Raw genomic sequence first — 12354 nt, forward strand, 5'->3', positions numbered from 1 at the left:
CTCTCCCTCTCCCTCTCCATCTCTCCATCTCTTCATCTCTCCATCTCTCCCTCCATCTCTCCCTCTCGCCATCTTTCCCTCTCCACCTCTCCACCTCCACCTCTCCATCTTTCCCTCTCCATCTCTCCATCTCTCCCTCTCTCCATCTCTCCCTCTCTCCCTCTCGCCATCTCTCCCTCTCTCCATCACTCCCTCTTTCCCTCTCACCATATCTCCCTCTCTCCATCTCTCCCTCTCTCCCTCTCTCCATCTCTCCCTCTCCATATCGCCCTCTCTTCCTCTCTCCCTCTCCATCTCTCCCGCTCTCCCTCTCTCCATCACTCCCTCTCTCCCTCTCTCCATCTCTCCCTCTCCATATCGCCCTCTCTTCCTCTCTCCCTCTCTCCCTCTCTCCATCTCTCCCTCTCTCCCTCTCCATCTCTCCCGCTCTCCCTCTCTCCATCTCTCCCTCTCTCCCTCTCACCATCTCTCCTCTCCATCTCTCCCGCTCTCCCTCTCTCCATCACTCCCTCTCCCCATCTGTCCATCTCTCCCTCTCTCCATCTCTCCCTCTCTAATTTGCACCAATCGAGTAAGGCACTGAACAAGAGGAAAGCTCAACTTTAAAGTAAATAAATGCATTGCAGAGTGATGTGTTCCACCATTTCATTTCAACAACATATTGGCTGTGATGTATATACACACCCTAATGGAGGCAGGGCAGACATCCCAGGTCAAATGTTAGTAGTGAAACTATCAAATAAAGGCTGATGATGAAAGAAGTGATATGCAAGTATGCTGCTTTCATTTCTTTTCCTGACCATATAGCGTAAATGAGAAATGACAACATGCTTTCACTGAGGTCCTTGGATTCTCTCCCTCTCCCTCTGTCCACCTCTCCACCTCTCTATCTCCATCTCTCCATCTCTCCATCTCTCAATCTCCCTCTCTCTACCTCTCCATCTCTCATCTCTCCCTCTCCCTCTCTCCACCTCTCCACCTCTCCACCTGTCCACCTCTCCCTCTCCATCTCTCCATCTCTCCATCTCTCCATCTCTCCCTCTCTCCCTCTCTCCCTCTCGCCCTCTCTCCCTCTCTTTGTCTCCTTCTCTCCCTCTCTCCATCTCTCCCTCTCTCCATCTCTCCCTCTCTCCATCTCTCCCTCTCTAATTTGCACCAATCGAGTAAGGCACTGAACAAGAGGAAAGCTCAACTTTAAAGTAAATAAATGCATTGCAGAGTGATGTGTTCCACCATTTCATTTCAACAACATATTGGCTGTGATGTATATACACACCCTAATGGAGGCAGGGCAGACATCCCAGGTCAAATGTTAGTAGTGAAACTATCAAATAAAGGCTGATGATGAAAGAAGTGATATGCAAGTATGCTGCTTTCATTTCTTTTCCTGACCATATAGCGTAAATGAGAAATGACAACATGCTTTCACTGAGGTCCTTGGATTCTCTCCCTCTCCCTCTGTCCACCTCTCCACCTCTCCATCTCCATCTCTCAATCTCTCCATCTCTCAATCTCCCTCTCTCTACCTCTCCATCTCTCATCTCTCCCTCTCCCTCTCTCCACCTCTCCACCTCTCCACCTGTCCACCTCTCCCTCTCCATCTCTCCCTCTCTCCATCTCTCCATCTCTCCCTCTTTCCATCACTCCCTCTCTCCATCTCTCCATCTCTCCATCACTCTATTTTGTTGCATTACAACCTGTAATTGAAAAGTGGTGCGTGCATATGTATTCACCCCCTTTGCTATGAAGCCCCTAAATAAGATCTGGTGCAACCAATTACCTTCAGAAGTTACATAATTAGTTAAATAAAGTCCACCTGTGTGCAATATAAGTGTCACATGATCTGTCACATGATCTCAGTATATATACACCTGTTCTGAAAGGCCCCAGAGTCTGCAACACCACTAAGCAAGGGGCACCACCAAGCAAGTGGCACCATGAAGACCAAGGAGCTCTCCAAACAGGTCAGGGACAAAGTTGTGGAGAAGTACAGATCAGGGTTGGGTTATAAAAAAATATCAGAAACTGAACATCCCACGGAGCACCATTAAATCCATTATTAAAAATGGAAAGAATATGGCACCACAGCAAACCTGCCAAGAGAGGGCCGCCCACCAAAACTCACGGGCCAGGCAAGGAGGGCATTAATCAGAGAGGCAACAAAGAGACCAAAGATAACCCTGAAGTAGCTGCAAAGCTCATAGGACCACTTTAAGCCGTACACTCCACAGAGCTGGGCTTTACGGAAGAGTGGCCAGTAAAAAGCCATTGCTTAAAGAAAAAAATAAGCATGTGGGAGACTCCCCAAACATATGGAAGAAGGTACTCTGGTCAGATGAGACTAAAAGTGAGCTTTTTGGCCATCAAGGAAAACGCTATGTCTGGCGCAAACCCAACACCTCTCATCACCCCGAGAACACCATCCCCACAGCATGATACTGCCACCACCTTGCTTCACTGTGGGGATGTTTTTCATCGGCAGGGACTGGGAAACTAGTCAGAATTGAAGGAATTATGGATGGTGCTAAATATAGGGAAATTCTTGAGGGAAACCTGTTTCAGTCTTCCAGAGATTTGAGACTGGGACGGATGTTCACCTTCCAGCAGGACAATGACCCTAAGCATACTGCTAAAGCAACACTTGAGTGGTTTAAGGGGAAACATTTAAATGTCTTGGAATGGCTTAGTCAAAGCACAGACCTCAATCCAATTGAGAATCTGTGGTATGACTTAAAGAATGCTGTACACCAGCGGAACCCATCCAACTTGAAGGAGCTGGAGCAGTTTTGCCTCGAAAGATGGGCAAAGGTCCCAGTGGCTAGATGTGCCAAGGGTGAATAGTTATGCACGCTCAAGTTTTCTTTTTTTTGGTCTTATTTCTTGTTTGTTTCACAATAAAATATATTTTGCATCTTCAAAGTGGTAGGAATGTTTTGTAAATTAAATTATACAAACCCACCAAAAATCTAATTTAATTCCAGGTTGTAAGGCAACAAAATAGGAAAAATGTCAAGGGGGGTGAATACTTTCGCAAGCCACTGTAGCAGAAGCCTGATAGCAGATCAGTTTGTGATGTAGCCAAGTCCTCTGTAGCGTTTTTGTATAGCATGACATCAAATGAGTACGGAGTTGGCTAAATCACATCCTGTACTGATCTGCAGGCTGCTTCTGTTTCAGACTACAAAAATAATGTCTATTCCCTTCTAATTTTTTGGGCTTGTATTGATCATGGACTTTAGGATTACTAGCCCCATTCTCTTACCAACTGAGCCACACATAACCACCTGGTCTGTAAACAGAGCGTAGTAGAGAGACTGGTGCCCAGATGCTGTATCTAACCCACTGCCCCAGATCACACCAGCTGCTTTCCTCTCACTGTTCCACTGGGAGTCAGAGATTTACAGCCAGATTAGTAGAATTAACACTTTTGCCCTGTCATGGCCTTAGCGTAACCCAACAGGATGGGTTAAGTGGTTCAGCAGGGACGGACTAAAAGTAACTGAGCTTTAGCCCTGTCAGACTTTCCAGCCTTCCTTATACTCTGGGTTAAACTGCACTAAACATTTAGATACAGTGCTTTGCAAAAGTATTCATCCCCCTTGGCGTTTTTCCTATTTTGTTGCATTACAACCTGTAATTTAAATTGATCTTTATTTGGATTTCATGTAATGAACATAAAGAAAATAGTCCAAATTGGTGAAGTGAAATGAAAAAAATTACTTGTTTAAAAATATGCAAAAAAATAAATAATGGAAAAGTGGTGTGTGCATATGTATTCACCCCCTTCGCTATGAAGCCCCTAAATAAGATCTGGTGCAACCAATTACCTTCAGAAGTCACATAATTAGTTAAATAAAGTCCACCTGTGTGCAATCTAAGTGTCACATGATCTCAGTATATATACACCTGTTCTGAAAGTCCCCAGAGTCTGCAACCCCACTAAGGAAGGGGCACCACCAAGCAAGCGGCACCATGAAGATCAAGGAGCTCTCCAAACAGGTCAGGGACAAAGTTGTGGAGAAGTACAGATCAGGGTTGGGTTATAAAAAAATATCAGAAACTTTGAACACCCCACGGAGCACCATTAAATCCATTATTTAAAATTTTGAAAGAATATGGCACCACAACAAACCTGCCAAGAGAAGGCCGCCCACCAAAGCTCACGGACCAGGCAAGGAGGGCATTAATCAGAGGCAACAAAGATACCAAAGATAACCCTGAAGGAGCTGCAAAGCTCCACAGCAGAGATTGGAGTATCTGTCCATAGGATCACTTTAAGCTGTACACTCCACAGAGCTGGGCTTTACGGAAGAGTGGCCAGAAAAAAGCCATTGCTTTAAAAAATATATATATAACACGTTTTGGTATTGGCCAAAAGGCATGTGGGAGACTCCTCAAACATATGGAAGAAGGTACTCTGGTCAGATGAGACTAAAATTGAGCTTTGTGGCCATCAAGGTAAATGCTATGTCTGGCGCAAACCCAACACCTCTCATCACCCCGAGAACACTATGTTTTTCATCGGCAGGGACTGGGAAACTGGTCAGAGTTGAAGGAATGATGGATGGTGCTAAATACAGGGAAATTATTGAGGGAAACCTGTTTCAGTCTTCCAGAGATTTGAGACTGGGATGGAGGTTCACCTTCCAGCAGGACAATGACCCTAAGCATACTGCTAAAGCAACACTCGAGTGGTTTAAGGGGAAACATTTAAATGTCTTGGAATGGCCTAGTCAAAGCCCAGACCTCAATTTTTACAATTACATTTAAGTCATTTAGCAGATGCTCTTATCCAGAGCGACTTACAAACCCCCCAAAAATCTATTTTAATTCCAGGTTGTAAGGTAACAAAATAGGAAAAATGCCAAGGGGGGTGAATACTTTCGCAAGCCACTGTACTATGTGAGTAGACATTCATTTGTTGCATCGCTAATCCATAAATACAGTCTTTAAACTCACGTCATTCAAATCTCTCTCTTTCTGGGGGAGGGTGGCTTATTTCCAGGGGTGAAAGTAAGCCGGTACGGAGTACCCCCAAAATAAATAGTGGGGGTATGCCGTACCGGTTCAACATGAGCCTATCACAATAATGAAAACAAAGTTGCCAAGAAAACTGTAGGCTATTACACTATTATTTATCATTACACATGTCACCCTCATGATAAAAGAGCAAATGGACTTGAAAACGTGTGGAATGCGCTCCAAAAATTAGGGGTGGTTGGACAATAACAGTGACATTTTGCGAAGGCAGAGATGAGAGGTTGAGACCGAGATGTGCGTGGACAGTGGACATGTCAATTCAGGTTAGGCCTAATCAGGTGTAAGCCTAATGAATGACAATCACCGAATGTCAATGATTACACTTCTTGGTGTTTTGCTAGCGATGTCTCTTCCCATTCTTCAAATGGCGGGGTCAAAATGCTCTGTATGGACACTGGAATTATTTTAGAGTGGACGAACGTTTGCAGCTTGCCAGGCTTACAGGAGCCCTTTGAAGTAATTGTTTGACGATCAGATGAAAACATCATGACTGGTTATGTTAATGCTATTGCTACATTCCAATGGTGGAACAAGCTCCCTCACGACGCCAGGACAGCAGAGTCACTCACCACCTTCCGGAGACACTTGAAACCCCACCTCTTTAAGGAATACCTGGGATAGGATAAAGTAATCCTTCTACCCCCCCTTACCCCACCCCAAAGAAAATGTGTAAAGTGGTTGTCCCACTGGCTATCATAAGGTGAATGCACCAATTTGTAAGTCGCTCTGGAGAAGAGCGTCTGCTAAATGACGAAAATGTAAAAAAAAATGTCAACGTTAAAAGGATAAATGTATACATTTCAAAAGTGAAGCGAAAAGTCTTTGCTATTAGGCCCACACAGATCCTATTCAATTAATAGGGATACTATATGTAATTCTATGTTTAGTCCCAAGGAGCTACCGTACAGGGAAGAAATTAAATCTTCTTTCACACCTGGTTATTTCTATTTCCATCCAGATCTGCCATTACCATATTTCCTCAGAGGACAGATGGCAAGCATGACTTCCGTGTGTGGAACACACAGCTGATTCGCTACGCCGGTTACAAGCAACCCGATGGTCAGATTCTGGGAGACCCAGCCAACGTGGAATTCACTGAGGTACAGTTATATGACATTGTGGTCACTGTTATTCAAAGTGTATTATAGTTCGTAAGAGCATGGAATATGTGTCCCTCATGGGATTTGAAACCGCAAACGTTGCCTTGTCAGATTCAACCCACTGAACCACTTACAGTAGATCACAAAACCTGAAAGTGTTCAATGTCTTTATATAGCATGCCTCCGAGGAAGGCTAAAACTCTGACTAAAACACATTCTGGAGTGGAAACCACCAAACAGCAGTTAGGACTATACTTGAGTGAGTCCATGTTAAAATATGATGAAATATGTTGGTTTGGGTCTCTAGATCTGCATCCAGCAGGGCTGGAAGCCTCCCAAGGGCCGTTTCGACGTGCTGCCCCTCCTGCTGCAATCCAACGGGAACGACCCAGAGCTGTTTGAGATCCCTCAAGACCTCATTCTAGAGGTGCAGATCACACACCCCAAGTGAGTGAGACAACACACATGTCCCAAGTGATATAACAGAGTGAAACACTGACAGAGGCTTGGTTGGGGTGTGTTCCAATTGCTACACTAGCATACCACTTAGACTGAAGCAATGTACTGGCCATGTTTTCACACAGATACAGACACACTCACACAACCCACACTTTTGGCACAGAGGGAGTTTCATCCCGGGCACATGACATCCTCTGCCATACAAGCCCCTACAACCATCCACCAGACTCTCTTCCCAAACCCCCCATCCCTCCCAACCCACCCCTGCATCAGTTCAGTTAGCCTCAGCTCTTCTCTGCGTATCATCATTACATGAAGCTGTGATGGCTCTATGCTACTTCGGCCAAACAGATAGGTAGCCGGCCCCCAGGGGCCATGCAGAGCCTGTGTATTATTTATTTTTATTTTTATTTGAGTCATTTAGCAGACGCTCTTATCCAGAGCAACTTACAGTTAGTGAGTGCATAAATTTTTCATACTGGCCCCCCGTGGGAATCGAACCCACAACCCTGGCGTTGCAAGCGCCATGCTCTACCAACTGAGCTACAGGAGACCTATTACCAGGTAGATGGATGTAGGGCCAGTCATTTCAGAGCCTCTGAATCGCTTGCAAGTGTTTGTGCTATGATAATGCGATAATGTTCATTTTGTCTGCGCTCCTGTTCTTCTTGGCTGTCTACTCCTCTATAGTGTAAAACAATACACACCATGTCATCACAGTGGGCAGATATGTCATCACATTGGGCAGATGTGTCATCACATTGGGCAGATGTGTTATCACAGTGGGCAGATTTGTCATCACAGTGGGAAGATTTGTCATCACAGTGGGCAGATATGTCATCACATTGGGCAGATGTGTCATCACATTGGGCAGATGTGTCATCACAGTGGGCAGATTTGTCATCACAGTGGGCAGATTTGTCATCACAGTGGGCAGATTTGTCATCACCGTGGGCAGATTTGTCATCACAGTGGGCAGATGTGTCATCACAGTGGGCAGATTTGTCATCACAGTGGGCAGATTTGTCATCACAGTGGGCAGATTTGTCATCACAGTGGGCAGATTTGTCATCACAGTGGGCAGATTTGTCATCACAGTGGGCAGATATGTCATCACAGTGGGCAGATTTATCCTCACAGTGGGCAGATTTGTAATCACAGTGGGCAGATTTGTCATCACAGTGGGCAGATTTGTCATCACAGTGGGCAGATTTGTACAGAAGAATTCTAACATCTAACATCTCATGGAGAAATTCTTAATTTCTTTCTACCTACATACGGTATTTTCTTTCCATGACGTACTATACAAATGTCAATATCAGAATGTAAGCTTGACGCTAGTCTCTTCCCACGGCTTTTCACCAAGACAAGAATGTGCGCTTTTACATTGATTCAGAATGTAACAACAGCACCAGTCAGCTACAGTTCAAGCTATGTATAATATATCCTCTTAACCATCTCTACAAACCTTGAATGCTAGCCTATTCATTTGAATCAATAAGTCAAGCTATAAGTCACATTCTCCAGCTCTCCTCCAAACCTTGAATGATATTAATTTGAATCAATATATTTGTTCCCCTGTGCTTGCAGGTATGATTGGTTCAAGGACCTGAATCTGAAGTGGTACAGTCTGCCTGCTGTTTCTAGCATGCTGCTAGAGGTGGGGGGGCTGGAATTCACCGCCTGCCCCTTCAGTGGCTGGTACATGGGCACCGAGATCGGCGTCAGGGACTTCTGTGACAGCTCTCGCTACAACATCCTGGAGGTTTTATGATCATTTATAAAGCATCCATAAGCATTTCTAAACATTTATAAGCACCCCTTCAGTGGCTGATACATGGGCACCGAGATCGGCGTCAGGGACCTCTGTGACAGCTCTCGCTGCAATGGTTAAATGCACTATTTTGACATATTCTAATGAGACCATGAGGCATACAAGGGAATTCACACAGAAGTTGTGAGTGGATGTTTTACTATAATCTTTGACTATATTTACTAGAATCTATCATATGCTTTACTATAATCTGGTGGGGCTTTTTATATGATACGCCTTTAATACTTTAATACTTACCAGTATGGCAGATTAATCTGCTCTCATGACAACATGCATAACATGCATATAGGCTAACATTCATCACTTAAATGCTCAACATTCATTGGTTTCCATAACACATCAAAATATATGTTTTCTATTTTTTTAAACATAAAAATAAATTGTTTTCCTGGAAACAGCAAGTCAAAATAAAATAAATGTGTTGCATACACATATTTAAAATTTGATTTGATTTGATTTTGACTTGCTGTTTCCAGGAAAACAATCTATTTTGATGTAAAAAATTTTTTTAAACATGACGTAGGATCTTAATTTCAGCCAATTTGCTACAGCAGGAAAATGATCCTGCAGCAACAGGAAATGTGAATTATTATGTGGATTATAATTAATGGATATTTTTGTAGGGGTTGATACATTTTTCGTTAGGGAAAATCAAGTTTGAAATGTCAAAGTGTAAATTACAAACTTCAAAAGCCTTTTAAAACCTCAAATACACTACAGGATTTAAATTTCCTGTAACAGGGTGATTAAATTAAGATCCTACATCTGTATTGCTGGTCAGATGAAGAGGATCCTGCTTTTTTGCTGTAGCTATGGTGATGAATGATTAATGTGTTGTATGTCACAAACAGTAGCATGCTGTAGGCTGTAGATATAATATGTACATCTCTGGTTGTGCCGTTTTCATTCAGCTAACATATTAGCATAGCCATTACGTTAATGACGATACAGTGTTGTTATGTTTTCAAAGAGTTCCCATGCTTAGAAAGTCACTTTAGTTGTTTTCTGAGTCATTTCCCCTCATCTCGTATTCCCATCTCAAGCACCACGCACCCTGCTGCTAAGTGCAGCTTTACGCATAAACAGAATTGTTATGATAGATATGAGATATTATGTGATATTTTCTTATTTTAATGTAGAACAAAAAGTACTTCTAAAAGGGTTGTTTTTTATCGTTTAAAATGTCTCCATTCTAGAAAATGTCTCCATTATCGAAAGTAATATTATGTATTTCGGCCATTTTATACTGACTGCAACCAATCACCTGTGGTTTTATACTGACTGAAACCACTCACCTGTCACTCTGTCGCTCACAGGATAGTTTACCTGACAACACTAATTGTTTATCTATGTCGTTGATTTCCATTTGCATTTCAGTCATTTAGAACAGGGGTTCCCACTGGGAAAACAACAGTACTTAGCTGACACTTACGCTTATCATAACAAGTTTACTTGAATGATAAAGAGACATGTTTATCTCTTATGTAGCAGGTAATATAGTAGCATTTTGAGAACAGCGATAAGAAGATTAAAATGTTACCCTAATTGTTTATCTTCAATGTATCTTTATACACAACAGGTATTGTTATTAAAGCATGGTGTGTTATTGTCCAATAGGAAGTGGCCAATCTGATGACCCTGGACACCAGGAAGACCTCTTCTCTGTGGAAGGACCAGGCACTGGTGGAGATCAACATAGCAGTCCTCTACAGTTTCCAGGTGTGGGTTTATCTGCTGGCCATGTTAATATCTAAAGGTTACTGGGGTGCTGGAATGTATTATTTACAAGGCTTGCATTTCAGACACTACATATACAAAAGTATGTGGACACCCCTTCAAATTAGTGGATTCGGCTATTTCAGCCACACATATTGCTGACAGGTGTATAAAATCGAGCACACAGCCATGGAATCTCCACAGGGAAACATCGGCAGTACTGAAGAGCTCAGTGACTTTCAAAGTGGTACCGTCATAGGATGCCACCTTTCCAACAAATCAGTTCGTCAAATTTCTGCCCTGCTTGGAATGAGATGTTCGACGAGCAGGTGTCCACATACTTTTGGTCACGTAGTGTATATTGAATGATTTTTGCACATTTTCTAGACTGGTCCTTGCTGTAGACAAACTAGTGTTATGCTTTATATATGAAGCATGTCTTTATATAAAGTTAGAAATATGTTGATATTATTTGTAATTATGGGTGCTTGAGAGTGATTGCATTGATACCTTGATAAACTCTAAATATAAACCTGAAATAACTGAGCTGAATGAACTGAGTGAAATAACTGAATTCCCCTTCTTGATTTGCTTCCTGTTCCTGCTTCCTGTTCCTGCTTCATGTTCCCAGTCATCTAAGGTAACCATAGTGGACCACCACTCTGCCACAGAGTCCTTTATGAAGCACATGGAGAATGAGATCAGGGTGCGGGGGGGCTGCCCGGGGGACTGGGTCTGGATTGTACCCCCAATGTCTGGAAGCATCACCCCCGTGTTCCACCAGGAGATGCTCAACTATCGCCTCACGCCGTCCTTCGAGTACCAGGTAAATCAAATCAAAGTTTATTGGTCGCGTATACAGATTTGCAGGTGTTATAGCAGGTGCAGTGAAATGCTTATGTTACTAGCTCCAACAGTGCAGTAGAATGTCTTGCAAATACAATAGAAATACACAAATAATAAAACATCTAAACAAGAAATCAAGAAATGACAGAACGAGTCAAATTAACAATCCAGGGGTATACAGTATATATTACAGGGAGCATGTGTCAGAATCCAGAATATAAATACATGGTGTGTATAGACAGTGTATCGTTTGGAAATAAAATGGTATGTACAGTAGTAGGTATATTAGGATGAGCTATGTGGAGAATACAGTTTATACATACACCCTGAGTAAACAACAGTATAGAAACAGTATATGAAGTGACCAGCCTTCAAAGACTATATACATGGGGCATTAGTCTCAAGGTGCAGGGTAAGTACCAGGCATGTAGCCGGCTAGTGATGGCTGTTCAACGGTCTGATGGCCTGGAGATGGAAGCTGTTTATCAGTCTCTCTGTCCCGGCTTTGATGCACCTGTACTGACAGTTTTTTTACGTTGAGGGAGAGGTTATTTTCCTGGCACCACTCTGCCAGGACTCTAACCTCCTCCCTGCTGGCTGTCTCGTCGTTGTTGGTAATCAGGCCTACCACTGTCGTGTCCATATTGTTGCCTACCCTCACCCACCTGGGGTCGGCCCGTCAGGAATTCTAGGACCCAGATGCACAGGGAATTCAGGCCCAGGAGGTGATATGGTCCTTGACTATTCTCTCAATGCACTTCATGATGATAAAGGTGAGTGCTGTGGGGCGATAGTCATTTAGTTCTGTCACCTTAGCTTGCTTGGGTACAGAGACAATGGTGGACATCTTCAACCAAGTGGGGACAACAGACTGGGATAGGGAGAGGTTGAATATGTCCGTAAACACTACAGCCAACTGGTCTGCGCATGCTCTGAGGACGCAGCTTGTTATTCTGTCTGGGCCAGCAGCTTTGCGAGGGTTAACAAGTTTGAAAGGCCTACTCACGCCGGCTAGAGAGATCTGGAGCCCACAGTCCATGTGAGCGGAGGCCCACGACAACGGCTCTGTGTTGTTTTCCTCAAAGCGGGCGATAAAGGTGTTTATTTTGTCTGGGAGTGTGTGTCTTTATTCTCTTTATAATCGTGATTGTCTGCCACCTGCGTCTCATGTCTGAGCCATTGAGTAGCGACTCCACTTTCTCCTTGTAATGTATTTTTGCCTCTTTGATTCACTTATGTTCCCAGTCACCCTACCGGGGTTAAATGCGGTGGTTCGTGGAAGAAGGAGAGTTCGTGTTCTCAAAGTAAAATTGTTTCAAATACTTGAGCTGCTCTCGATTTAGTTTGCCCTGTAAAATT

At 43.4% G+C, this 12354-nt stretch overlaps 1 protein-coding gene across 1 annotated transcript in view; it reads left to right on the plus strand.

The window, feature by feature from the left end:
- LOC121530778 (nitric oxide synthase, brain-like) overlaps window positions 1-12354 on the plus strand; it is a 90436-nt gene that overhangs the window by 31075 nt on the left and 47007 nt on the right. Inside the window, exons 7-11 of the mRNA XM_041836008.2 lie at window positions 5999-6140; window positions 6448-6587; window positions 8190-8364; window positions 10051-10152; window positions 10781-10975. Coding sequence (XP_041691942.1) covers window positions 5999-6140; window positions 6448-6587; window positions 8190-8364; window positions 10051-10152; window positions 10781-10975 — 754 coding nt within the window. The remainder of the gene's footprint in view (window positions 1-5998; window positions 6141-6447; window positions 6588-8189; window positions 8365-10050; window positions 10153-10780; window positions 10976-12354) is intronic.

Source organism: Coregonus clupeaformis, chromosome 18 (genome assembly GCF_020615455.1).
Source record: "Coregonus clupeaformis isolate EN_2021a chromosome 18, ASM2061545v1, whole genome shotgun sequence".
Taxonomy (NCBI): Eukaryota; Metazoa; Chordata; class Actinopteri; order Salmoniformes; family Salmonidae; genus Coregonus; species Coregonus clupeaformis.